This window comes from Nothoprocta perdicaria, unplaced genomic scaffold, assembly GCF_003342845.1.
Source record: "Nothoprocta perdicaria isolate Ctin4 unplaced genomic scaffold, notPer1 scaffold_133, whole genome shotgun sequence".
NCBI lineage: Eukaryota > Metazoa > Chordata > Aves > Tinamiformes > Tinamidae > Nothoprocta > Nothoprocta perdicaria.
The window spans coordinates 2,071,331-2,099,287 of NW_020454461.1; the positions used below are offsets into that span (position 1 = coordinate 2,071,331).

The 27,957-nt window shown below is 42.2% G+C and overlaps 1 protein-coding gene across 2 annotated transcripts; it reads right to left on the reverse strand.

Moving 5' to 3' along the window:
* Nucleotides 1–1,803: 1,803 nt before the first annotated feature.
* On the reverse strand, nt 1,804–27,907 carry TMEM63A (transmembrane protein 63A). 2 transcript variants are annotated; one of them, XM_026033803.1, is made up of 23 exons: nt 27,798–27,907; nt 26,782–26,978; nt 24,486–24,565; nt 23,695–23,758; nt 22,671–22,708; nt 21,369–21,511; nt 20,407–20,458; nt 19,237–19,345; nt 18,814–18,884; nt 18,303–18,383; nt 17,747–17,870; nt 17,258–17,391; nt 16,004–16,141; nt 13,993–14,146; nt 13,375–13,481; nt 11,739–11,825; nt 10,905–10,967; nt 9,848–10,010; nt 8,633–8,738; nt 6,761–6,928; nt 3,765–3,880; nt 3,343–3,405; nt 1,804–2,820 (listed from the first exon to the last, which is right to left on the reverse strand). In XM_026033803.1, the coding sequence occupies exons 2-23, from the start codon at nt 26,965–26,967 to the stop codon at nt 2,650–2,652; spliced, it is 2,418 nt and encodes an 805-aa protein (XP_025889588.1). In that variant the 5' UTR covers nt 26,968–26,978; nt 27,798–27,907; the 3' UTR covers nt 1,804–2,649. The 2 variants fall into 2 exon arrangements, with proteins under 2 accessions (XP_025889588.1, XP_025889589.1); XM_026033804.1 differs by having other exon boundaries at nt 27,862–27,894.
* Nucleotides 27,908–27,957: the final 50 nt, after the last annotated feature.

Genomic DNA, 27,957 nt, shown 5'->3' on the forward strand with positions numbered 1-27,957 from the left:
CTCCAGCTGGGCCATTTGCTTAGGCTGCCTGCCAAAAGATTTATAAAAAGCATCGTGAAGAATGTGCAATGGCTTTAAATATGAATTTCAAATTCAGCGCAGCCAACATCCACATTTGTCGAAGCTTCCATCCCTCAGCTTTTCTTTAAGGCACAGTGAGGAATGCAAGGAGTTTCTCCTGCTGATCTAATTTTATCCTCTTGGAGACATCCACCAGCATGAAAGAATGAACCAGAGCCAGTGCAGTTTCTTAATTACTTCCAGCTCTGAGCCGGGGAGACCCAAGGGTACTATGAAAGCAGGCACAACAGGAGGAGGCCGAGAGCAGCCKTTACTTTGCGTGCTGCTAGACCCAGAGCTCTCGTGCTCATTTACTATCAGATGACCCCGGCCCCCACCCAGCTAAGGTGCAACCACACCAGACCTTGACCCAGTATTGTAACTACTAATGGGGGAGTTCACTGCCAGCAGAGCCTGGTGGGGTACGAGAGCAGCTGCTGCACAATAGGTGAAACATGCAGGTGGTTTCCACATCAGACACGTTAACGGCCTCTACAAACGCCAGCGATGCCTGTCTAGCCAGATACAACTTTCCATTACCTAATGGGTTTTCCATATTCTGCTATCTGAGGCACGTGAGCATGTCTCGAGGTAGGTTTATTCAAGTTCACTGCTGCTGTCTATCCTGAATTTACGCCAGCAGTCAGGAGTTGTTACCAAGGCTCGGCAGCCTCCCAAGCACCAGGCAGACAAGCGCAGGACGGAAATCCAATAACCAAAAGACTTTGTCCTTKACACGACATGTGAACCTCACAGCAGCCACTTGCTCAAAAAAGTAACTTACGCCACAGAGCTTAAAACTCCTCGATGCCAGCCCTGTAAGCAGGTCACCCTGACCTGTTGGTTTGCGTCCCCAGTGAGCACAGCAGGAGGTGGGCACTGCTCCCGCAGATGCCGGCACAAGATGGGGCACAAGATGGGGTCCTGCGGCACACAGCGAGTTACAGCAGCCCCATATTTCTGATCTAGTCAATACGGAAGGAGGCTCTGCCTCTTCCTCCTCATGTCACAGCCCTGCAAAGTCCGAGAGCAGCAAACAGAGCCCACGGCGGTTCCTCCTGCCTCGAGTCCCCGCCGACGTGGTGGTCTGGATTCATGGCGGCACACGCCGCCCCTCAGGATGCCACAGTCACGGCACTGAGACCTGCTGCGCCGCCACGGAAGAGGCTGCACGAGGAGGCGCGCGAGGAGCTGTGACAACCACCCGCGCCCTGCTAGAGCGGCCGCGACGCCRCACTTATCTCTGGAGAGCCAGGAGTCTCCCCTCCCTCCAGCTACAGGGAGGGTCCCGCCGTCACACGTATCAGAGCTGTGCAGGGGCCGKCGGGTCTCCTCCCTCCATGTTAGATAGCTGTGGCCACACACAAGACACTGCACATCTGCACAGGCCGAGCAGCCGCACCGGTAGCCTCAGTCTTAACATGCTGCTCCACAAAGAAGCTGGCGACAGAGCTCCCTCCTTCATGGCGAGCAAGGGGAAACCCCTCTGCTCCCCCAGAATCAGCCAGATTCACCTTGTCAAATTTAGGAGTGTTCAAGTGTTATGGGAGCCTCTGTGACGGTGCTCTTGGGAGCTGCTCATGAAACCGCTGGCTGCTGCACGGCCCGAGCAGAGGCGGTGCTTAAATACACAGCAAGGAATTAACCAAGATGGCCTTACATTTCTCCAAACTCAAGTGTTTTATTGTTGTGTGATTATTAGTTGCTGTTTTGACACACTGTACTTTGGAATAAATTAGCAGCTACTACATAATTTWAAAACTTAGTATCTTATAGCTCATGTAATTGGCACTTACTGAAAAAAACCCAGAGATCTGTCATTTTGACCCAAGATTAAAAAGAAAGTTAAAATGTTTACATCCTTTATTGCTGGCAAATGAACATTCCTTGCAAAAAGCCCTTAAAAATAGTGAACTGAAACCAAGAACCTGAATGGCCTCCAAGAATACATAAAAACAGTAGCAGATCTATCACTCCCTTCTTTACACCAGTCCTTTTGGCTTAGTACTTTTAGGATCCAAGTGCATAGTAACTCCCTCATGTTTTTTTTTTTAGGAAATGTGCTCAAGTTGGCACCGACTACTTTGTGTGACCACCAAGGGGACACCCCCAACAGCCCCTCCATCTCCCACCGGGGGGGCACAGCAATTCCAGCAAAAGTGACCCTGGCTCAGGATTTAATACATCCCAAGCAGTTTATAAATACTCAGTGTTTGCTAAAAATTCCACGAGTGTTACTTGAATAAATAAATGGCAGCTGTGTCCGGGAGCTGCGTCTGCCTCGGCGCCCCGCTACCCGTACGCCACGGCAGCATCTTGCTAAGGCAAAACAAAGGCACAGGAGCAGGGCAGCTCCCGAGGACCGCGGCGCTTGTCTCGCAGCGCACGGACACGTCCYGCGGAACAGCCAATTCCGCGGCGGCTGCTTTGCCATCTCCCGGCACCGCTGCAGACCACACTGAATTTCTCCGGTATCTCTTCTGTAGGCAGGAATGTGTAAATAAATCCGAATGCTCAGGGGGTGGTGGTGGGGAAATGAGTTCTTGTAAAGCTGGACCAAGTGCTCCACCTCGTGCTAGCCCTTGGTATTCAGAGGGAACCCTTTGATGACTGCTCAGTACTTGCAGGTCCTGCACAGTAACTTCTGTCTTCTTCTGCCTGTGACAGAGTGTCCTCCATGGTGCCATATGAGTGCTGCTCTCTGTGGGTCAGTGCCGTCCTTTCCGTAGACTGTGGGTGCAAGACTCGGGGGACAAACTTCTGAAATGACAAGTGTTAAGGATTTTACTCAAAGTSTCCCATGGGGATAATTTACCCAGGTAGGAAATGGATGGAAAGAGGAGTGGCAAGGGGAAARCCTGTTCTTCACCTTCACCCCCCAAGGCTTTTGCACCGTACAGGAGGCTTCCTAGTGCCAGCCTCTCCTGCAGCACATGGCACGTGCCCCACACCTGCTGCACACGCCGCAGCGCTCAGAGCTGATGCACCTGGACACTGTGCAAAGCCGAAGCCGGGTCCTGCCTGCCCGGTGCAAGAACTGGGCACCACAGCCCGGCGCAGGCCGCGCCGCAGGAGCGCCACGTCTCAGCCCGCGCGAAGCTGCCCGTCCCGCTGCTGCTGCGGCCCTGCCTGTGCAGCTGCAGGGCTCCTGGGCCCCTCCAACCTATGCGACGCCCCACGGCCCGCCCCATCAACACTGGTGTTTTCCACCCAAGGTCTTTGGTGAGCAGGGTGAGAAATGAGGTTTTCTGGCAAGCCAGTATTACTGTGTTAACTTCTTACAGAAGATGCTGGGAGGGCTCGTACATCTGAGTCGTTTCCTCTTTCTCCTTGCGAGTCTTCTATCTGCAGCCAGGAACAGGCGGAGGAACGGGAGAGAAACAGTATCAGCACTAAATCAAAGCAATGCAGACTGAACACMCCTGGAAATTCACAGTGAGATTCGTGCTGGCTTTACTGTATGGTCACAACCAACTCGCCTCCCCATCCTCCTCTTCCACACTGCTTTGTACCTGTCTAGTCCCTGCCGGCACAGACACGCTGCCAGKGCGCTGAGCGAGCTGCCTCTACCAACCAGCCCTCTTCAGCCTTGCTAGAAAGAACCCGGGGGGAGCTTGCCCTGGCAGGGCAAAAACCAGCGGGCAGGAAGAGCTGGTGCCACACACGTGTCCACGCGCTGCGAGGTGCAGGGGTGCACCACCTACCTTGTAGTTCAGGGGGCTCAGGTACTTGAAGCAGCCAAAACAGGTATAAGCCAAGCAAATGAAAATGGTGATGCTGACAACCAGGCAGGTAAACATGGTTGTGGGTGCTCTGAATCCTGGAAAAATATCCAGAGAACACAAGATGAAAGCACAAAGCAGGGAAAACGAGCAAATCTTTAMTTGGTCTTTCCGGTTTGCAGAAGCCTTATGTTTTTCCTTAGAGGACTGGCCAGCCCTGATCAGGAGGGCCTGGTTATGACAGACAAAACAGCTGAACAAGCCGATTTCACAGCCTGCTTGGAGGCCGGAAAAGACTGCAAAATTTGGGTAACAAACAACATTCAGACACCCTTCTCCTCCTCCCTCAGTCATTTACTCTGGACTCACTTCTCAAACACTTTCATTAATGGACTGGGGGATGGAATGGGCAGGGTCCATTTATTAAACATGSCAAAGGCCACAAACTGGAAAGTTGYGAACAACAAAGGAAAAGCACCACTCAAAATGACCTTGATAAATTAAGATGGCTCCCTGCGATAAAAGTCAGTGAGATGACACTGTATCTGGACAACCATAACTAACTGATCTTTGGAAGSAAAAATTAAATGCAGGTATAGCCAGACAACTGACAAGAGACAAGACTGTGGTTCCACAGAACGCAACTGGTGATGATACTGCGTCCAAGCTTGGACGCAGCCCTGTGCCCTGTGCTCTAGGTGACCCTGCGTGAGCAGGGGGGTTGCACTAGATGACCTCTGAGATCCCTTCCAACCAATGCTTAATCCCTTAAGCATTCTATGATTCTATGACAAGCTGGAAAACTGAGCCAGTGTGTTGCTATCACAAAGCAGTGGAGGAAAACCCAAGGAAAACTCAAGCCTCTGGAGCCTACAGAAAAGAGCAGCTCTTCTTAGTGTCACTGAAGCCTTCAATTTGAGCAGAGTTAGGCTCTTCTTGTTTAGAGAGAAAGAGAGAGAGACAGAGTGCTCATCCTGGGAAAGGTCATGGAAGCAGCCTCTGATATGAAGAAAAGGTTGTAACAATGACAGTGGTTTTCCACGTCCACTGGGGAAACAAAATGAATAAATTAATCTCATTTTACAGCACAGATGATGACTCGATTAAAATATTAGGGGGGAAAAAATATCCAAGCTTTTTCCAAACTTTCTTTTTTGGACTAAAAGAACCAACAGTAGCCCTCAAATTTTCCTGTGGTAACCCCAGCAGATGCAGTGACCTAAGACAGCCAAGGTTCACTCCTCAGCATGGTTACATGAACCCTGTGTGGATCAGTGCGGGGGAGAACCACACACAAGCAGAAAAGAAAAAAACAAGTCACTGTTCAAAGCAAAAAGAGAAATGAAACAAATGTCCCGTGCACATCCTGGAACCTCCTTTAGCAGAAGCTGTTTTGACAAGAATAGGCTAGAGCAGCATTTCCCAGTTTTTAGACATGATGACACCAGCGGCTAGTGTGAAGGATAACCAGGGGAAAGGAACGGTGAAAAGCAAAGACGTCTCCCCAGAATCAGTCTCCCTTGCCTTGCCTCCTCAGCACGTGGTGGCATCACCTCCCCTGAGGAGAGGCAAAGCATCTGAGGAACAGACGCCGTGGGAACKGAGGAAGAGAACAGAGACTGTAGATGGCCCCAGTGCAGCCTACCAGCCGAGATAACGCCCTTCTGCAGACACTGAAGTGCTATTTGAGCTCGGCTTAGCTGGGATAGACTAAATGATCTCAAGGTCCCTCCAGTCTTACATTTCTGCAGTGAGAAAACAGGGTGTTATCACTGTAGGGCTAGACTGAAGTATGATAAACTGTCCAAGGCAAACTGTAAAAAATGATCATTAAACAGCCTGGCCTTACACATCATCAATGGATTTATTTTGCAAATAAGGAAGCAGAGCCCTCCTCCTCCTCCTTTGGTCAAGGACCAGCAATGAAACCAGCACCTTAAGCTCTAACCACTCAGCCTCACACCTCTTGACTAGGCTGCCTTTTGCACTGACAAAGCACTGAAGAACATCCTGTAAAAACTAACTGCATGCTGGCTCCGAGCCAAACACCACCATCCAATCTTTTCCATTACTAAGTTCTGTGATGAATGATGGTCTTGCTGTAGATACAGAACAAGAAAACATTATTATAAAGATTTAATTTTCATTACACTAACATTTCCTTTATACTGAATTAAAGGGGCACATCAACTGCTGCAACGGGAGTTTAATTTTCTAAAATGTGTTCTAGAAACTCTGTTCTTACTTGCAGAGGACATGGACTCCTTATCCTCCTGGTGGCACAGACAGCCCTCGGAACACGGGAAGACGTAAGCCGCAAGCAAAGGCCAAACACCTTCCCCTACGGCACAGGTGAAGCAGCCACGGCCACTGCCACCCTTCCCTGAGGCCATTTCTACACCACTGCAGGTGCTATGGGTGTCAGAACAACTTGCAGACTGAATTAAATGCAAAACATGGGGGTTTAAATTAGAATCTGGGGAGGAGAGGCACCATCCCTCTGCAGCCCCTTGTGTGCAATGCTTAGCAGATGACGTGGAACACGCGTCTGGCTATTATTAGCTAACATTAGCTTTTCATTCTTTTCTAACTGACAGCTGTGCAATAGAAGCAGCAGCCAGCTCACAGAGGCAAATTAAACTTGTGCAGAGAGAATACAAATGCATGCAATGAAACCAGAGCCCACTTTACTAGAAGCAGCTAGATCAGAATCAATTTTTATTTTCCTGTATGGACTTTTACTGTCTGTCACTCAGTAGCTAAACTAATGCAAGATCTCCTATAAAGTGAAGGAATATGAAGCTCCACATAAAGGGTTTGAAGTTAATGTGTGTCAGGCATAAACAACATTATTTCCCATCTGCAGATGCAAAAAGACAAGCCGTAAAGACTTCAAAATCTATGAGACTTTCTGTGTAATTCTACGTAAGCTGACAGGAGAGGTAAGAGTAGCTTCTCAGGGAAAAAATAATACTTACCTAGCCGCAAAAATGAGAAAAAGTAGAGCCAGAACAGGCAAAGGATTGGAGCTGCCAGGGCCTGATTCACAGCTGCAAAGTGGATCTTCTTCTCCAGCTTGGCAGGGAGGTAGGCATAGTAGAGATTGTGCCGGTCAACCATGTGCTTCAGGAGGATATATATCAAGCCTGGAAGCAAGCAAGGGAGAGCCCAGGACAGTGAAGAGCAACAGTTCTGCAAGGAGACCCACACTAACCRAGGGCAGCCCAGACCCAAGTGGGGTACAGAGCCCTGCCCCGAGGCGCCCATGTGGCAAGGCTGGGTCCCCAAGCCCCAGTGTATCCCCCTCTCCTCAGGCATCTCCTGGCACCACTGGCGCTCCCGGGATGCACGCAGCTCTGCGAGTGTGGGATGCAGGGCCAGGGCGGGACAGAGGACTTGCCCACGCTGGAGAGCTCTGGTAGGCAGCAGTACATTCAGGTATCTGCAGTCACGCAGCAGAAAGCTTTTATTCTGCTTCTGTGCAAAGAGGCTGCRTCCTCCCAGTGTTACCGACCCAAGGTGAGGTTTATTTCACAGCCTGTTATGTGGATACGTTTCCTATGGACGTGCTTTCCTTGCACTAATGGCATATTTGTCAATCTGCCTTCCTAAGAGCGTTTTGCTAGTGGATTCTGCAGGGGTTTCTAGGCCTCTGTGATTCTCTCAGCATACTAATACCTGTTATAGATTGTATGTCTTAAGAGGAATAGCAAGTTCATCTCCATGAGTGTCAGCAAAGGAAACAGGTGAGTTTTTCTGAGTAACGCACATGCTTTGCCATCTCAACAACAATATTTTGCACCATTTCACTGCTGGATTTGGCCCAACAGCARTACATTTCAACATTTTTTTCTTTTTGCAGAACTGTTACGTTGTTTATAGCATTCAATATACTTATAAAAAAGGAATATCATGCATGACTCATAATTATTCATGACTTTCTGTTTTCAGGAAGAAAACGAAATATAAACAGATGTGAAGAATGTTATAAAAAGCTGGCCACATTTTCCCTGTAATAAGGTTGTTGATTAAAAAAGAATTCTGCCCAATATCTAATTTAGGTAATTACGTTTTTTCTAGCTCTCTACATTTGCAATTAGAAAAGAAATACATCAAATAGATCGTATGACTTAGAACAAGTTGTCTGATAAACAGGTTTCCAGAGGGGAAGTGTCTACAGGAGCTGGACTCCCAGTCCACCCATTTCCTGGGCTACTGGGTAGGGAGAGCAGGAGCGTTTCTCCTGCTCGCAGAGGGCAGGAATGGAGACCTGCACTGAGTGCAACGGGCACTCAGGACATCATTAGGCCGTGTCCCTGGGGACAGGAGCACAGAATGTGCAGCTGTCCATAGCGTGGGGATGGACAAAGCCCCTTCYCTCATCCCGTTCGGGAGTTTAGATTAATGGTTAGTAACACAATGGAGCTGTGGCAGCATCAAGGGGAATCAGGTAGTTGTCCACTCTCAAACATACTTGGTTTTGTGCTTCATTTCATACATTTCAGTCAAAATCTTTGGCAAATCTTTTCCAGACGTGCCTAAAGAATTTAGGGACCAAAACATCCCAAGTGGAGTTTGGCAACTCCTCTCCCCCAAACCTACCCACAATAGACACACCAATACACTCAATCTTTAGAAATAGGCATTACATATATCACGTTCAACTGCAGTACAAGGACTAGTGGTTATTCACCACCAAGTTATTCTGTTCTGCTTTTCATGAGAAGGGAAGAAAAYGACTCTTGGATGGGAGCCATCCAAACCGGACGAGGAGCCAGAGSGGGCCCCTGCCGCGCCCCACGCGCGGCGCGGCAGCTCCCTCCCGCTGCGCGCGCTCCCGCACGCCCTACCGAAAGGCACGATGATGGGGCAGGTGATGCTGTAGGCCATGATCACCGTGAACACACATAGCATCCAGGCGTACATTGCTCCAAATTCATATTCAAACGCTTGTTGCTGTGAACAAAAACAAGATGCCCCAACTCTCATTTCATTGATCAGCACATCAGCAACTAAGATAGATTCGGCAAAGCAACAGTTCGCCCTCTCTTCTTTTCTCCCTGTGAGAGATCAGTTGTCTTCCTGAGAGGTATAAACAATGTAATTGGCACTGTAAGTACTGTAAGGCAGAGGTAAGTATCACGTGTTTTGAACAGTCACACTTGCGACTTCTTTCATAATCTCAAAGGATTTCCTCAAGGAATCTGCTTTCATCTACAAGAAGCAACTTAAAACCATAAGGAATAAAAAAAAAATAATGCCCAACTCTTAGAACCTTGAGCTCGCTACAAATGCCACCACGTTGGTCCTGTTCCCTGTGCTGTCTTTCACAGTGGCTCAAGATATCAAAGCTTTGGTGCGATCAGTATTCTCGTTTTTTTAATTCTTAGCTGAACCTTTTGGGATGTGAAAACAATACAAAATGCTTTTGTATTCTTTCATTTCAACCACAGAAAGGGYAATATGCAACAGTTAGCAGAAGTAACTGTTCAAAACATTAAAAATCAAACCCACCATTTAGGTCTATTAAAGAAAAGAATGAGGACAGCTGTATACAGGTTTAACTTAAATTCTAGTGCCTTGAATATCCGGCTGCAAAAAGGCACCTGGATGTGAAAGCCCAGCTCTAAAAGTGGGACACAGATGGACACATTGTGCTCTGTGTATGTTCAGATTGAGGTATGCACTCACACGCCTGCAAGTCTGTACACATCTGTGGACCAACAAAAGAGGTCCAACTAGGTACAAATCCCAACAAAAAAAAAAAAAAATTTAGAAGTGTATTATAAATTAAGAAGTCACCATAAAACTCTCATTTGGAGCTATGAAGAGAATAATGTCTGAAATTCAGAGCTCAGATTTTTATTTGTAACCATCTCTGATGTGAATAAACACCTCACAGCTTCCTATGCTGCAAAGGAAGGGCATAAAAGGCTTTTATGGCAGAGCAAAATAAAGACCAAAAAAATGACAGGAGAAGTTGGCTATGCAGAAATGGGGGCTCCCCCTGTTTCTGATCAACACCAGCCCCTTTACTGCTCCCTGCTAAGGAGGGGCTCTACTACCTGTTTGATGTTTTTCCTCTCTGCTGTGGACTTGGCCATGATCATGCGTATGGTGTAAAGGATGAGGCCAGGCAGGCGCAGCAGCTCCATCCCGTTGCCAATGAAAGCAGAGGCAATGACGTAGTTCACAAAGAAGGCTCCCTGGTCAGGCAAAAAGACACATCTGCAAGGAAAGACATCAGGGAGTAACTGGAAAGCTGGCTAGCAGGCAGAGAGGGCATTCAGACAACAAAGCCCTTCTGGACTTCTGATAATCTTAAATTAAAAAGCAGTGCTATAAGTATGCTATACCTTAAGGGCATATTTTTGTGATGCCATTGCCATCTAAGAAGGCTGGCTGAGGCACTGAGCTTCCAGAAGGAATAAACTGCTCAGCAAGGAAAAGAGCCAGATTTGATGGATGCCTGATAGCAAATGAGAACATCACTTGATGTCTGCAACAACAACTTGAGACCAGATGAAACAAGGCTGCAGCAGGACGATGGTCTCTCCTAACTCAGTAACTCCTAAATATCTTCTTGCTACTGACTTTCAAATACTATCTATAGACTTAATTATGTTCTAATAATTACACCCTAATTCCTTCTGCCACCTAACTAGCCTCCATGTCCAGCTCCTAATCAAGAGCTTGTAACAATCAGTATCTGCAAGTCTGCTATCTTGGGGTAAAAACATCCACATTTCTTGAAAACAAGGCAGCCTGTTTTTGAAACACTGCTTGACCTCACTGTAATCCCTGGGAGAATCTCCTGCCAATGACAGGCAACAACCCTACATACACTGTGTAGTTTCCTCTCACTGGACCTGAACACGGTCTTCTACAGGACTTGCAAGGTTCTGGGAACAGAACCATGTCTTTACTGAATGCTTGTACACAGTATTTGGTGGAAAAAATTAGGAAAATTCAGAGCAAAAGTACTGCATTCTTCTCCCCTTACTCAGAAACTTCGTATCATCCCACAGGGTATCATCTCCAAGCAGATTTTCATAAACATTGTTAGTCAACAGCAAAAAAACACCTTGAACAATCCTGTAACAAAGAGCTGCTCATACTTACTCCAGCCTGACTTTAGATTCAGATGATTCTCTGTCAAACAGCCAACGGAAAAAGAAATCAAGGCTGAAAGAATGACARTAAATGTAATTCAGTCCCCAACAGCTTAGTACTGTGTACAAATAAAGTAGTTTCTCTTACAGTAGTTCAGATTAGAATGAAGGATATAAAGAGTTTAATCAAATAATCTGCAACTTTAGCCCCACCATGGTTGCTGATAGTCTGAATTATGAAAGTGATATGGAAACAAAACAGAAACATCTGCTTGATATTAAAATTGTAATATATATATAATATTATATATATWTWTTTATATTTTTAATATATATAATAATTATATATAAAAATAAATATATATAATATATATTGTAATATATATTTATTATATAACTATTATTTTAACATAATAGACAGCATATAGAGAGGAGACCCATTAGCCAGTGCAACAGCACTGCAGCTGCTGCACAGGTGCTAAGGTGCCAGAGAAGGAGAAGGAGCTAGAACTAAAGCAGAGGGCACTCAGAAAGCCGCATTCTCAGCCATGGCACAAAGTGTGGGGAACTTTCAACCATTTTGCCATTAATCTCACAGTTGTCTTAGATTCCTTTGCTTCAAGAAACACTGCACTTCACTCTTTAAAGGCTGTAAGGTCCTCAGAGACACCATAACTTTGAAATCTAACATGTAATGACAATAACCATACATGCTGCAGGGGGTTCAACTATACATCAACTAGCAACTAGAAACTAAGGAAAATATCTCAAATTATGAAAACATTCAAATGTTTTGAACTATGAACTATTGTTTTGAACAATATATTGAACTATGATTCTTTACCTGGTCAGACCAAGGGAGGGCAGAATCAACACCATGAAGATCAAAAAAATGTAGACTTTATGCATCATAATTCTGTTTTCTCCAGATCTAGCAACATAAAAAGTGGCCGTGTGAGAAATGCCTAGGAAGATTTCCATACCTGGAAAATGCTGTCAACAGAATGCCAGCACCCGTGACATTCCCCTAAAACATCACGTTGCTGTGTGATACCCACAAAACAAACACCTCCAARGCGCTTATTATTTTTAACCAAGCAGACCCTCAGCCTCTTCTTGGACATAGAAAGCATTTCTGAACTTTAATACCGACTCTGTTATTAGCAATACTCCTTTGCTGCACCTCTGGCAAAGAGATGCGGGAACAAATCGGAGCAGGTCTCTCATCCAGTGATTCTCACCTCTCTCAATTATTTTGTTTACAAATARCTCTAAAAACATGAGGCCAAGAGGGCAAGGGCAGTTCTTGTGAGGGCACTGGGGCCACAAAACTCGCTCCTCGCACAAACTACGCGGCTCCCAGCACAGGCACCACGTCCCTGGCAGGGCGTAATGCTGCGAGCGCTCGGGCCCCTGCTACAGTGCAGGAACAGCTGGGCACCGTGGCCTTGCTGCTACAGGAGGGCAGCGACTGCCATAAACTAAACGGACTCTGTTAAAGGAGGTGCCTCACAGGGCATGAAAACCACGGGGTTTTTATTACAGGATGACGCAGCCCTTGGGCGCTTGCCAGTTAGCAGAACTACACGAGGACTAGGAACAGTGTATGAAATGAGAGCTGCAGTAGCTAGAGACTCCAGCGAATTGTTTCAACCAATACAAAAGGACTCAAAGCTCATGTATCTAATGTAGTTGAGAAAAGTCACTGAAAAAAAMCAAAATCATAGAGCTTTGGACACAAAGGCTTACACAGGAATGGCACAAAACAAAAAAGATCTGCCCTTAGATTAAAACAATAACGGGGCAACAGCTGCAGGCATTATGGAAAAGCTGAGTGAAGTGATCAGTGTTACATGTTTATCTGGCTATAGGCAAGAAGCTTAGGATTAAATGCAGAGTGTTGAACCGGGCTCTGCGGAGAGCTCCCGGGCAGGCGCAGGGCTCCGCGCGCCACGCYGCTCCGGCCGCGGCGCTGCCGGGCCCTGCTTGCACAGCTCTTCTCCGGCCGCAGCACAGCAGCACTGGCCTGGGCACAGCACTTGCACACAGAGCACTTCTCCACACAAAGCAGCGAGAGGACAGAGGCCCTGTCTGTGCGTCACACACCASAGCTGCTGCACTGGGGTTGAAGCGGGACCCTGGGGGTGCTGAGAGGCCCTGAGGGACAGTCCTCCCCAGGCATGGGGCCGTCCGCTGGCTCTCGCTGCAGAGCCTGCTTAAAATCTAATCAGACCCACAAGTGTGTAAACACAAACTAGGGTGGGAACATAAGCAAATCACATGGTAGATTACACTTGCTGTACTGATTTTAAGTGACTTAAACTCCAATATATTGGTTATAACACTAAAATGGGAGGAAAACAAGTCTAGTATGAAGGGTCTGTGAACTTAAGAGCTCCATGATAACTAAGCACTGGCTCCATTTATTAGAGCAGTTCAGCTGAGGAGGCAAGACCAGGACAGAGGAAATTCTTGCTTACTTTGTCCAGTGGGACTCCAGCAGAGTTGAGTAATACACAATTGTTGGAAGCAAAGCCGAAAAGGACCAGAGCAAGAGTGTTGGGAAAAACTGACTGACGATGGGATTCTGGCGGGGAACAGAACAAAACAAAACAAAAAAAGCGTTAGAAATATTTAATGTGRCTGTGGCAGAAGAAGAGGGGCCCTAAGAATTTCCTCTTTGTAAATCACAGCAGATTGGTCAGYGAAAATTATATTCAGGTGCAGATTTAAGAAGGGGATTGTCTGGTGTTTCAGACGAAAGACAGACGTAGGACTGGAAATTAAATTCCATGAGAGTGAGGTCTCCAAGCATGTTTTTAATGTAGTTTCCACCAGCTTAGGAAGCAAAAAAAAATCTAGGATGAACAGTTTTCAGTTGAACTGGATCCTGCCATGCTGGTGTTGAATGCAATAAGCGAAACAAAACCACAGCATTTCACTTCAGTGCTTACAATGAGCTCCTCCCTTCTCTGTGCAAAATCTGAGCAACTGAATGTAGTTTATGATCACGGTTTCATTTTTGTTCTCTATACTCATCAGGTCATCMATACTTTGGTACCTATACATATACAATAAAAACATACGGTGATACTCACATTAAGGTAACGAATAGGTTTYGTGACATTGAACTTGTCCATGGTTGAGATGATTATGGAAGGAGTAGTGAGAAAAAACAGCACGATAAAAAGCAGCAAATTAATGCAAAACCATCTAAACCACCACTTCAGCCCACGCACAGAAAGATTATTCCTGCCAAACAAAAGGACATAAAACAAGCAGTAAACATCTTGCTGCTGAAAAAAGAAGTATACTTTCTGTCAAGTGGCAGGTGGCACAGCTTTTTCTAAATTTGTTCTTCAATTTTTTTTAAGTTATGTAACAAAGCACTAAAAAAGATCTAGTTGCTCACAGAAATAAAGAAAACAGTGCCACCTTTCTTGAAGGATAGCATAAGTTGCACTTTCAGAATAACATATTAGTCTTCTTAACGCTGCAAAACACAATATTCAACACTTGCACTATTTAATAATACAGTAGTACAGAAGTACCAAGCAGGAAATTAGAATGAGAAGAGAWTGCAAGGATAAGAAGATTTTTTGCAGGGAGACCAGCTACCAAAAGTGGAATCTACCAAGAAACTGTTTTTAAAAAGAAAAAAAAAAAATCCTTTCCTCCCAACTTAAAATAGCAACTATGGATCTTAAGGAGGAATACAGTTCTTAAACATTATCCAAAGCAGTTCCCAAAAGGATCGGAATAATTTGAACCTTGGCCAAAGCTAACCACTTAAAACAGTCAAAACTGAGACAGAGACAATACTGTCCCCCTTTACAGCAGTTCTCTTGGTGAGCCTCTTGCTTCAAGAACAACCTGCAGGGACATTTAGGGATGCTCTGCAAATGCTTCAAGGGGCTGAGTGGCAGGGCTAACTTCATCTCTAGGACAGGGCTTGGAGGAGGAGGGAGGAGCAAAGGAAGGGCACATCTGAGCACCTCGCCTGAACAGGGCAGGTTTAACTGATCCTGCCACAAAAGAGGCTGCCAAGAGCTTCTCCTTTCACACTGCCAAACACCACAGCTGGAAAAGCACAGCTAAGAAACAGYGATGCTCGCTTTGCAGTTAAGAATCTGTACTCTTCTCTAGAACTGCAGTTCTGCAGCTGAGAACAAATTCTGCAATTATTAGAGCTAGATGCCACAGCCATATTAAAAGTATTTTTCTTTTAAAGGCATTATAAAAGAAGTTACTCTTTTTTTAATGTTAGATACCGATGAAATACAGTAAACGCCTGTGTGCTTGTGTCTCACTTGTAGTTTCGTGTTGGGCAAAGGACGTCATCCAAAATTATTATGTAAATATGCATCATACTGATCCAACCTTAAGCTATTTACAAAGCAAACTCAGTAGTTTTTTAGCTTATAAAAATGACAAAGGCAGCACAGGAGCAGCTTGTTTGAAAAAAAGCATTTACCTATTTTCAGGCAATCTCCTTCAAGTGGTAGGGAAAGGCTGGAAAATTCACTGGTTCCATAACAAAGTTTTTGGAGATAGACCTTAGTCTGTATTAGACCTTGTGATAAGCTGAAGTACCACGTGACAAATCAAAAAATATAACTGCTTTTAGAATACTCAGCACTAACAACAAGTTACTCACCTCAGATCTCAACAGTAGATATGTATTAGCTAACATAATATATGTAGGTAACCATATATAATATATAAGTTAAAATACATACATATATATATAAGTTAAAATACATACATATATATATATATATGTATCTAACCTAAATACATATATTAACCTAAATACATATATTAACCTAAATTAACCTAATACATATATTAACCTAAAACAAAAGAAGAAATAATTAAAATGAATAATTAATAGATACTGCAGATACTAGAAGTTTGGGCCAGCAAAACAGCCTCCAAAAGACCTCCTCAAGATCACTGGAGAACAGCATGAATGGACATAAAGGTGCAGATCTCCCAAATCCAAGCACTATGCAAAGACACAGAGTTAGAGAAAATGCACTAGGCCCTCTTGTTCTGTCCCCTTCTAAACACACTTTGCCATCAGTAAACGGCAGGCAGGCTGCTTACCAACAGATATTCTCAGGATATGGCGCGTACGTAACCCTCCAGTTGGATATGCCGAGCTCTCTGCTGTAAGAGGATGGCTGGGGTTCTCCTTTGCACTTAATACTCTGACATTTGCAGGCATTGAAGTCCTTAAGGATACTGTAAGGACGAAAAGAGGAGGATTTTTTTCCAAATCCTGTGTATTTCAATCACCATCATACATCATATCAATAGTTATTACCACATAACCTTGAGATGTGACAAAACTTGCAAACATAAAATAGTAGTGGTTTGAACTGCTCAATGCTTCTACCAACATGTCCAACAGCAGCAGCAACTTGTATTAAAAAATAAAGAAATAAAAATCAAGGTATGATGAGGGGGAGGAAAACAAAACAAACTGTGGGAGGAAAACACAACGAACCCATCTCCAAGTCCAAAACATCTCTTTATGGAATTACAGCTATTTTCACACCAACACAGACTAAAGGATTAGTCTGCACTCTGTTTTCATTACACCAGTATCAGAACTGGCCAATTTAGCCTTGAGTACCAATTCTCAGCAGACCTTTATCATGCTGGCCTCCCCAGAATGGGAATATTACCTTTTTKGCCTAGTCTCAAAATAAATTTAATACTTTATTTTCTCTTCTWATTTTAATCAACTAGTGATTGGCAGTCAATGTATTTAAAGCAAATTTAAACATCGACAGAATAAACGTTTTCAAAGGCTTCTTGGGACACACCAGCAGAAGTGTTGGGCATAGATTCAGATGGAGCACAACTGTGTGGGTTAAAAAGGGACTGCTCTCAACTCGAGTTCTGCTRCACTAGCACCGAAACAGTGTGGGCTCACGCTCCTGAACATGCTTAGTTCTCAGCAGTGTTCTTAGCATAAAGCAAAACAGAGGACTACACAAACTAAAACCAAGCAATAGAGAAAGAAAGATTTTTTCCCCTTACCAGAATTCAAGTAGTGATGTCAAACTGTCAGCATCTTGCAGCAGCAAGAATTTAATAAAGTTAATTACAAATTGATCATTTCTTTTTTACACATACAAGTTTTTTTCCCCCCCAGAGGACAGAGTCCACTGCATCAGTTCCAAACTAAACAAACAAGAACCTCTTCAGTTTTCTTGACAACTCAGCTCAGAAGATGCAGGCAACGCAACTCAGAAGATGTACTCAGAGAGAGAACATCCCACCAAGAGGGACACAAACAAGAACAGCTGCACTAATACAGTTAGAACAAACAAGACACCACACAAAACTTACTATGTCGCCATGGATTTCTCCTGGAAGGTAACAAAAGCCATGCCCAGTGGATTATTATAGACAGTSAGCTCCTCTTTTGTGCATTCTTCTGTCAGTTTATTTGTAACTTTGGTATAATAATCTATAGCATCTTCCTGTGGGGAAATTGATGACTGTTACATCCGAGCAACAGATGGTTGGGATCTTAATTAAAACAGAGCCTACACAAATCACAGTCCCTCTTCCTYCTACTACTTCCATATATTACAAATCACATCACAAGACGAAGGCAACCAACAGGAAGTCTTTCCTTGTATTTCAGCTTTTGCATTAAGATCAAATTTCAAAAGTTTGGGGCAGTTCCTTTTCTGCACAAGAACATGAAAGATGAGCTAACTGTGATAAATGAACAGAGAATGTGCTAAAGCCTCCAAAAACGTCACAAACTTTTTTCTTCTACTCTCACAATGATCTATCTAGTTGTAATGAAAAAGGAGCACAAGCACTTACCCTTTCACAGCCTCTTATTTCACAACAGCAGAAYTGACCACATGGCTTAGTGCTGATTTGGACTCGCTTGCCATACTTTTGATACAGATGTTTATAGTAACTCAGGCTTTTTTCTGCCTGTTTTCTAGAAAAAAAAAATCCATAACACTTTCCATGAGAACAACAAGCTGAAGGAGAATGTAATCTCCAAGACAAAAACTTATGTCAAGGACTAGTAACATAAATCTGTCCCCAAAGATACTYGCGTGCCTTATTTTGGCTACATAAGGCAATTTCCTTTTCAAGTCTGTAATAACATTGGATGGCCTAGACTTGTAGCCAGATTCCAGAAGAAAGAAAGAAGTTATTCTAGTGTATCYAGAACACAACCTTTTTCCACCTGTGATTACTGTCTCTGGCCAACGAGGCAGAGTCCCAGAGTCAGGAAATCAGATGCTGGTTTTTCTGCTTTGCACTGCCTGATAAAACCAAGTTGATCAAAGCCTATCTTATGTCACATACAGAGCACACTACTTACTAGAAATGTAGGTTAAATTTAGAACATGAATAAAGGTACCTTTCTTTGAATAGATAGATTAGCCTGGCTACATCATAACATAGCTGGACCTCCAGCACATTGCAAGTAGGGTAAGCAGACCTAAAAAAGAAGCAGAAGAAACAGGAACAGTAAGAACAGAAGTTACAGTGACAACCCACTCACATTACAGTCACATACTTTATTTCTGAATGAAGTATCATGGAAGCAGAGACACTTCCATGCAAACACCTACTGAAAATATTTTCATGAGAGACGTGCAGGATTATTCACAGCTAAGGGCCACGTGGTGTCAGGAATGAGAAGTGTGGATATTTCTTCAGTCACTTTCTTAGATTCCAACTTTAATATCAGCTAACTAGCTTTACTGAAATATGTTATTTTCATTCCAGTCTCTACTCTGTGAGTCCCATACTATAATACAAATTTGAAACAGTGCAAAAGTCAGACACTTCTACTCCAGGGAAGTGAAACTGCCAAAACAGTTTTAATTCACCAGTTCTTAAAGGTATTAATCAAGCTTGGAACTTACGTGAAATGACCTTGTATGGCCTCTTCTTTTGCATTTTTAGGAAGACCAGTTACAAATAATGTACACTTAACCTGCAAGAGAGAAAAAAAGGAAAAAAGTTCCAATTCCGAGAACCACACCACTAACAAAGAGACAAGAATGACACAGGGAGAGGAGGAGGAGAAATTCTGATTTTAATGGAAACTGCACCAATGTAACAAAGCACCGCGTTTATCCTCTACATTGGCAATAGGGCAGCCAAACTTCATAAATTCCACTCTACATTTCTCCTTTTTTCACAATTCACTCAGTGCAATTTGCCTTCAGTGAATTCCTTCATTCCTCACATATAATGCTAGATTTTAGCAAGAAAAAGGCATCTTAGTATTCGCTTTTTTTTCTTATTATCCACTTTGAAACATGCTAAATGTCCTTTTCACTTACTATATCTTCCTCCTTGTACGTGACATACTTCATGTGGTGTCTCATGAAGACAACAGTCAGAATCAGGTAAACAACAGCAAAAACGGTGTGCAGCCAAAGAAGATTGTTACTGAATATGAAAAACATGAATATCAGAAATAGGAARAATTAGCTACCTAATTGATGCAAGTAGTTATCAAAAGGTTAAGCAGGCAAGCACATCCCTTTGAACACAAATGGACAAAAAAGGCGGTATTAAGGGGTAACTGGTTATGTCATGAGGTTGCTTTGGACTGTCATTAGGTTACCCATAAAGTTTTACCATAAACCATAGCTTCCCTGTGACACAGACAACTTCCAGGTAGCAAGTGGCTTGCACCTTCTTATTTACATGGTAAGTAGCAYACCCTACTTGATCGACCAGCCAAACATTTTTTGTTGCTTTTACTAGTTTCYGTGATGAGCAGAACTCTCCTTGAACACAAACTTTACCCAATTTGAATACAGCCTGAATATAGGGAAGAAAGTCTGAGTCTCTAGTAGCTCCTTTTGCAAAGCTCACAAAAACTGTGTTCTGGGAACAGTTTTACAGTTTGTAAAGAACATTAATAACCACAATCAATCTAAAATATATAAAAGATTCTGTTTTCCAAATTAAAACAAAAAACAAAAACCCTTCAAGTACAAGAATTACTGTAAGGTTAACAGAAAGAAAGTGTATTGACAAAGACTTTAACTAAACTTAAGAGCATCAGTGGGTGCTTTTCTTCCTTAATTATGTTATAGACTACAAGTTTCTTAGATGAGACAGATGTACACACACAAATCTGATGAAAGAGAATTTAAGTCATCTGAGCTATATATTCCAGTAAAACTGTTTTATTTTGCTTTCTGAAATATGATTTAACATGAAAAAAATCTGAAAATAATCTTTGCTACACGAGCAGTTATTGGCCAAGAGAAATACAGTGCAAGAATGTAAGAGCAGAGGGTAGAAGCCAAGTTTTCTAGATTTCTTATCAGCATTGCAATTGCATAGCCCGAAGCAGAACAYATCCCAGTTTCAGTACATGAAGCATAAATAAGTAATGCCTACCCTACAAGGCATGCTACAAGTGTCAATTCATGTGCTCAGAGGCTATGGCAGGAACAAGACAAAAGCACAGAAAATACTCTTCAAGATTTACTTACCTAGTCTGCAAATTTACAATAGTTGTTCTTCCAAAACTATAAGGATCTTTATCTGAGAACAACAAAAAGTAGCAGCAAAATTAACTGGTGCAAAATTCACATGCAATCCATGAGAAAGACAGATTTTTAAGAGGCTGGTAAGTTCCTCGTTAAAGCAGATCATTYTCACCTTTAAAGAGATTCAGACTCAAAGTAACACTGGTCTATACAGCATTGTATTTTGAAGTTGTAATCCTCTCCCTTTGCCCCAGAATATACCACATTCAACCCACCAAGAGAAATACAAGGGAAATAACACATTATTAAACTAACTAAATAAAGAAAGAATATCAGATCCCTGGAGCTTATTACTTGCTCCTTCTATCTTTCTTCACTACTATAAACAACGTGAGTCTGGTTCCTAAACAATTTCCTTCACACTGCTTCCTCTGATCACCCTACTTGACCAGGAGCTTGGCCTAAATAATCTCTAGAGGTCCCTTCCAACTTCAAACATCCTGTGATTGCAAAGGAGARAACAATCTGTTCTCCAATACGACAGGTCAAAAAGTAACAGGCTTAAATTAGAGCAAAAGATTCAGACATCAGGAAAAAAAGAAATCCTACACTGTGAAAACAAAGTTTCCACACCCAACCTGTGCAAATCARTAATAACCATAAAAGAATGCCTTGGCAAACACCAACCAAGAGGGCGCAGGTAAAGTTAATCCTGCTGTGAGTCTTCCTTTTATGTTGTTGTTTTAATGACTACACGTATGTTGCTTATCATCTCATTTCTGGCAACAGCTTTTGCCCTCTGCTTAAAGACCCCTTCCTGCTACTGTCACACAAGCGGTTGTGCTAAATGACATACACTGCCCCAAAAAAAGRAACTTGCCAAGTTTGCCATAACAAAAGAGATCCCCAAACTTTAGCAATATTATGGAACAGGCAATTCTTCTACGAATGGAAAATATTCTTACCTAGTAGATCACCCGACAGGTTGACAGGCAGTATGATGCACACAGACAAGATGCTGATAGCAATCAACAAGCAAATGATGTGACGCTGGAAGGCAAGGTAATGTATGGCATCTTCACCACATCTGTCATGAATCTCATCATCACTGCATCATGGAAAAGCACAGTCAGTCTGTGCAACTTGGGGATAGTCGTTTTCTTTTAAATACATAAATTTCTCAGTCTCCACAATGACTTCTCTAACAATCTCTGTCAATCTTCAACACTGTAATTTTGGTTTTTTGAAAATAAACTGACCGTTTTTCACTTCCAGAAATATATTATGTGATATCAACACACAAAAGAAATAGTAAAAGGGAATTTAAGATAGACACAAGTGATCTGAAAAACAAACATGTTCCTTTTACAACTCTAGAGGCCAAAGTCATCTGTCATGAACTCCTGCTTTATGACAGACCCAAATCCGGCTCTTGAACTTTGGGATCAGACTGTAGCAGTGTTCACTCATGTCCATAAAGGCTCCCCATGAGAGGAATGATTACCTTATTCTTATGATTCCAAATTAACCAAAGATATTAACAGACTGTGGAAAGAACTACCACCATCTATCTATTGTCAACAGGACAGAGCACTGAAATATGAATTGAGGGGAAAGGAAGAAACTGAACGTAGCTAAATCCTCTCCTCCCCCTTTTTTGTTTCAATATATGCAGATAGAAGTTAAGTTTTATCTCTCTTGAGTAGTAAAACATGATTTTTAAAGAATCAACATCACACGTCTAATGCTCAGCTTCTTGAAAACGATGGGGACAGACATTCCCCAGTTAGCAAATTCCATCCCCAACTAAACCACCAGTTCTCCACAGAAATCCTTGCAGGGAAGCCCTGGTTCCTGCCTGTAGCACTACTGGCTTCAAACAGGAACACCCACACAGTCCTCTTTGAAGGATAAAAGCCTAGAGCGTAGTTATTAGCTCCGAATCCATGTGAATGTCACAGATTCATTCTCACCCACACACTCTTCCTGGCATCAGTAAATTCCCGAGTTACTAACAGAAAGGTCATAGCATCCTAAGTACTGTTATATGCTCACCTTGTTTTTGTCACCCCAGTATCAGCCAAAATACTAGGGGTGCCTTCAGCTTTAACTATTTGCATTTAATTCTAACTACTCCAGAAGAAAAAAAAAAAAAAAAAAAAAAAAGATCCTTTGTGTAGTGAGTGCAAAGCCTTCTTTATTTTCTAAATAAAAAAATAAAAGAGGGAAAGCAACCACAGCTTACTACCTCTGTTTCATGTACTTACTTCATCCGAAAGGCAGCTGTCATCCAAGAACAAAATCCCTACAGATAAAGAAGGAAGTGTCAGGAGCTAAAGTATAAGAAATATCAGTCTCTAAATTGTACTGAGAGAAGTGTTTCTATTCACTTTCTTAGCTCTATGCATCAAAAAAAAAAAAAAAAAATCTCTCATGAAAGGTCCTGTAAGGGAATAACATCTAACTAAAGAGATGCATTTTTATTCCGCAGATGTAATTATAAAGTTGCTTCAGGGCTAAAAAAAACCCAAATACCATAGCACTCCCGATCAAACACCAATATGCTTTTGATGCTCACACAACTATTTAGTTCCAAGACTAGATGTTAAATTCATGAATATATGAAACACTAAAATACTGGGTGCCACCCTTGAACAACCCTCTTACAGCTTCACTCTGAAGCTGCAACAAAGAATGACAGAGGCAGCAAGAATTCAAAGAGCTCAAAAAGACCAYGTGTGGATCCAGTTAAAAGCCTGGCCAAAAATGTATCTTCCATTTCTAAACAGTCTTAACATCAAGACTATCTGTCACTATTACTTGTATSATCCTTGTGCCTAGTTTCTTTAACTTCATGAGGAAAAAGTACTATAAGCATCAATAGGGTATTATTTACAATGTGAACATAATAACTTAGTTCAAAATATTAAAGCACAAATTACTTGCTATTCTTCCCTTTCTTCCCTTACTCCCAAACATTACTGTATAACCTTTCTACTACTTAAAAACAGAAAAGGTACTTAAAGACAACAGGGACAAGGTATTAATTTATGACAAGCACTAGTTTGACAGGCAAGCAGGAGAGATTACATGAAATGATGATTTTGATGAAAACACAGTACACAATTGCACTACTGAGTTTTAAGCTGAAAGACCATCTAACATGCAAGGACTGGTTTGTTGGGTTAGGCAAAGCAGCAAACTACGCTAGCTTTCAATAGCATATTTTACATAAAAATTGTAAAAAAAAAGCTTTACATTAAAAACATAACAAAACCCTGTAATACCTACATTGTCATATTCTAGCTCTTCAGGCACTGATGAGGATGTTGACAACCGGCTATACCTTGATTCACTAAAATACAGGAGACGATATTAGGTATCTGCAGTAATACATACATACAACATACAACTGAACATTTCTGAAATAACTACAGAAAGGACTATAAAAACACWTTTTCATTTACGAAGGCTACAGTTGTCATATTGTAGTATATGCTTAGTTATAAAAACCTCATGCTGTATCTTGTGCTGAAAAYTGAGAAACAAGCTTGTACAATAAAGAACAAGTTTTACTGGGATATTAAACACCAGTATCATTACAGGATGCAACACAGGCTTAGAAGTCTAGAAAGGTAAGTTCTACAACTGAAGAGGCTTTTTTAAAATATATTTTTAAGCCATTAAAAAAAAACCTATGATACGGGCAGTTCTGGGGAGGTATTGGTCTTGAGYCCAAAAAATTAACAGTTAATATCCTCCTTCTGCCACAGAAACACACTGTGAGCATGACTGCTAACAGCCTATGCCTTTTTTTTCCCCCCTGTTTCTACTTCCTTTAGCCACAGCTATAGAATTAAATTCATAAGGGCAACTGCAAACACACAACTTTATTATTGACACTGCAAAGAGGAAGTCCAAGAGGAGAAATGTATTTCACACAGGAGGACATTGTAAACAAATATATGCATGCAATTAATCTCATGCTTAATTCATACAAAATTCACTTAATTTAAGTTCTATTTACTGCACTTACTTCCAAAATAGTTTCAGCAAGTCAGTTTGATTGCATATCTTCTTACCTTTCAGTTTCTGACACAAGAGCAACACGACCATAGTCCCAGAATCTCTTTCTTATAATGGAAAACACCAATATTAAAATCTAAAAAATAAAAAGAAACATCTTTGACCATTTGCTTTTCATTTCAGAATGACTATTGCTAGCTGTACAGAACAGATGTTCAAGATAAGATATTCCCCTCAATCTGAAAGCAACTTCACTGTTATCTAACCTAGTGATCARCTACACAAACCTGTAAAGGAACAAAGGATTTTGACATCGGTTTTCCTGGTTCAATTTATAAAGGTGGGAAATACAGAAAAGTATTTCTTAACTGAAAGTATATGAAGGTCTGTGACACATAGGAAAAGCAGTAAGCTGTACTGAGCAAAACCCCAAACTTTTCATAAATGTGCCTTTACTATTATTCATAACTTAATACAGAGAACTATGCTGAAAGACCTATAATACATTTCTTCCAGCATGGTAAGTAGCTGTGGAGAGTTCAATCTCCTTCTCAAGCATGAAAATTACTGTTATCCCTCCTACCATAAGTAATGAATTATTATAACTCAAAAGCAGAAAACAATTTTTGACCTATCCTTTGTACTTTCACTTCTTGAAAGAGACTTGAAGGAGGAAAAAAACAAAAAACAAAACAAACCAAAAAAAGCAAGTTGCTCAGTACCAAACAGAACTAACAAGGCCTGTTTTACTACATCTATATCACCATGCCCTTACCTCCCAGCCCCTCCTACATCCCAGTACCTGTCTGGCTGGAAAGTGCTGCTTGTGCTGTAATTTACTGGGAGCCATGCAAATACTCACTGGCCAGCCACTATGCACATCAGGACTATCCTGCTCATTTCTGTCTTTCACAATGAATTTTTAGCCTTCCCTGAACAGGTAACATGAGTTTTGATCTTTCTTGTACTATTACGTTTCATGCAACTTGGATATTTCAAAGCCATCAGGTTCTGCAGACTCTGAAAATTCTGAAACTGCTTGAAATTGGTTCGTGTATTGGACAGTTGTTGGGAGAAACTGACAGACGAAAGGGGCAGGCCATGTAATGCATACAAACCACACTCCCCTTACAAAATCACCCTAGAAGTAATATTCAACAACCCATCAACTGACAGTTATTAAAGAGACTGCAATAAACTATGTCATGAGTAAAGAAATAGAGAAGTTGCCAAAGAGAGTAAGCAATACTTAAAGAAAAGAAGAAAAAAAAAGGGATGTAGTGCAGCTAACTCACTACCTAAAGCTGTTCGAGAGGAGGATTCAACAGAAAAGRGATCAAAAGCACAGACTTGATGTCTTAAAATTAAACCATGTCTAAATAAAAAGAAAGGAAACAAAATAACCCTCAAAAGAGATTYTATCTTATTAAACCCTTTGGAGTCACTCTCAGAGCTGTAAATGCTCTRCATCCCCACAAAATGCTTTTAAGGTAGCATACTATATCTCCAAGTCAAATCCAAAGAATACCACTTCATAATTTTTGGAACATTTTACTCATTCTCTAGGTTCCTATTGAACTACCAGCTCCAGTTCCACAGGYGATTTTAAGTTCCCCCACAGTGGCTTTCCAGGACTCAGTGATTACATGATTCCTTTGGTCTTGTTTTATTACCAGAAACCTCATTTACTAGGCCAGTTTGCAGGTTTAATAGCTCTTTTTGTGGCAGCTTAAACCCATCTAGACCATATTCATGGAAATAACCATAAATTTTATGTCAGTGTCAGGTCTCTCTTGGAGCTTCTGGACCAACACTTAAGTTTTATTCCTCCTTTTGTCAGGACTCATCTTGATCACTGCATTATTTCTTCTACAGCTTCGTGGAATCTACCTCGAAACACATGTTTTTACTTCCTTCTGCAAAACAACCAGGATGTTTTCCCTCTTCTTAAGCAATTCAGCAGTAGCTTTCCCTTCCTTAAAATAGTATTCTGTGCTTTACAGCAGTAAAGAAAAAGATGTTCTTGCAGTTAAGGTGCAGAAATCTGAGCAATTACCACTAAYCCCATCACTGAGTTTGCACATAAGACCCTACAGTCTCTCCACATCCACATGTCCAACATACAGTGACACTGCCATTCCAAGTATATGTGAATCCCCATAATAACTGAAAAGTGGTTTGAAGCTCCCAGTATCGCATGAGCACATTTATATCCTATATATTTATACATACATAGGACGAAGATTCTGGGAAACAGGGATTTCCCTACCCAATAAGCATGGAATTCTGGACAGCCTARCATTAGAAAAGGCCAGAAGTGTTTTAAAGACAAGCAACAGAAACTGGACTTACAAAAAAACAGGTTACATCGAGCAGCAGGACAGTGGGAATTCCACCAAAAGTCACTCCTTGGAGCACGGTGCTGCCCTGGGCAGTGCTGTAGCAGTACGTCTCATTCGTCGAGTTGAAAGGCAGGTTTCTGTTCCAGAAGTAGACTAGGCGAGAATGCCCAACATCCAGGAAAAAGAAAGGGCTCATTTTGTCTTTCCCTTAAAAAAGATTAAAAAAAAAAAAAAGGAAAGAAAAAAAAAAGTGAAACAGTGCTGAAAGATTCAAAAAGGAAACTACCTATGATCAGCCCTACCTGGCAATCACTACCCTTCACTAGGGAAATACTCTGCCGTAACTGAGAGGCTCAGRTACTAAGCGCAAACTCCAGGCATCTAACCAACCAGGTCCTGCTCCGTGAGCAGCTGAGGAGCACACATAACACCTACGTATAACCTTCGCTGTCTTTCTACTTAAGCTACTTCAGTCTGGATTTTGACTCTAGGAATTGCATGGGTCACTAGATATTCCAACAAACATTAGCATTTTGAAGATATTGCCCCTAGTTCTGAGCACGTGTGAACATACTAGTTTGTGAACTCTGAATGTAGATTTCAAGCTCTTCACATCAACACATTTGCTATTAAGTCCACAGAAATAATTATGATACAAATATATATGCTCCTTTTTCTTTGTCCTTGCAATACGGTGCAATTTTCCTTTTTTAATAGGAGACTTTAACTGAAAGAGTAGCATGGAAATACAGCATAACATTAACATAAAAGAGCAAGAAATATTTCTAGCTTTCCAAGCGATCAGCTATCTATCTCATTTCAGTCAGCTGATCTGCTCAGCCAGCTTAGTGACATACAAGATCACACAGTATTTGGCTAGTGATACAAAGGTCTTTTTATAAGAGCASGAAACTGCTCATTTCTTTGAGGCCTTCTGCTTCATACAGTTCAGTTCYTAGATTTGCTTGGGACAAAACTGTTTCACACAGAACAGCTCTGAAAGATAAACTGGTAAAGAAGGCGTACCCCAGAAAACTCCTCCCTTGAGATCACAGACACTGCAGCCTCATCACAAGTCCAGGGACACTACCTTTGGAATATCATGACTCCGTAAGGAGCCACCACGTGCCTCTGCTGACAGCAGTACCCTGGATGCTGAAAGAGACAGCGAGGCATCATATGAAAT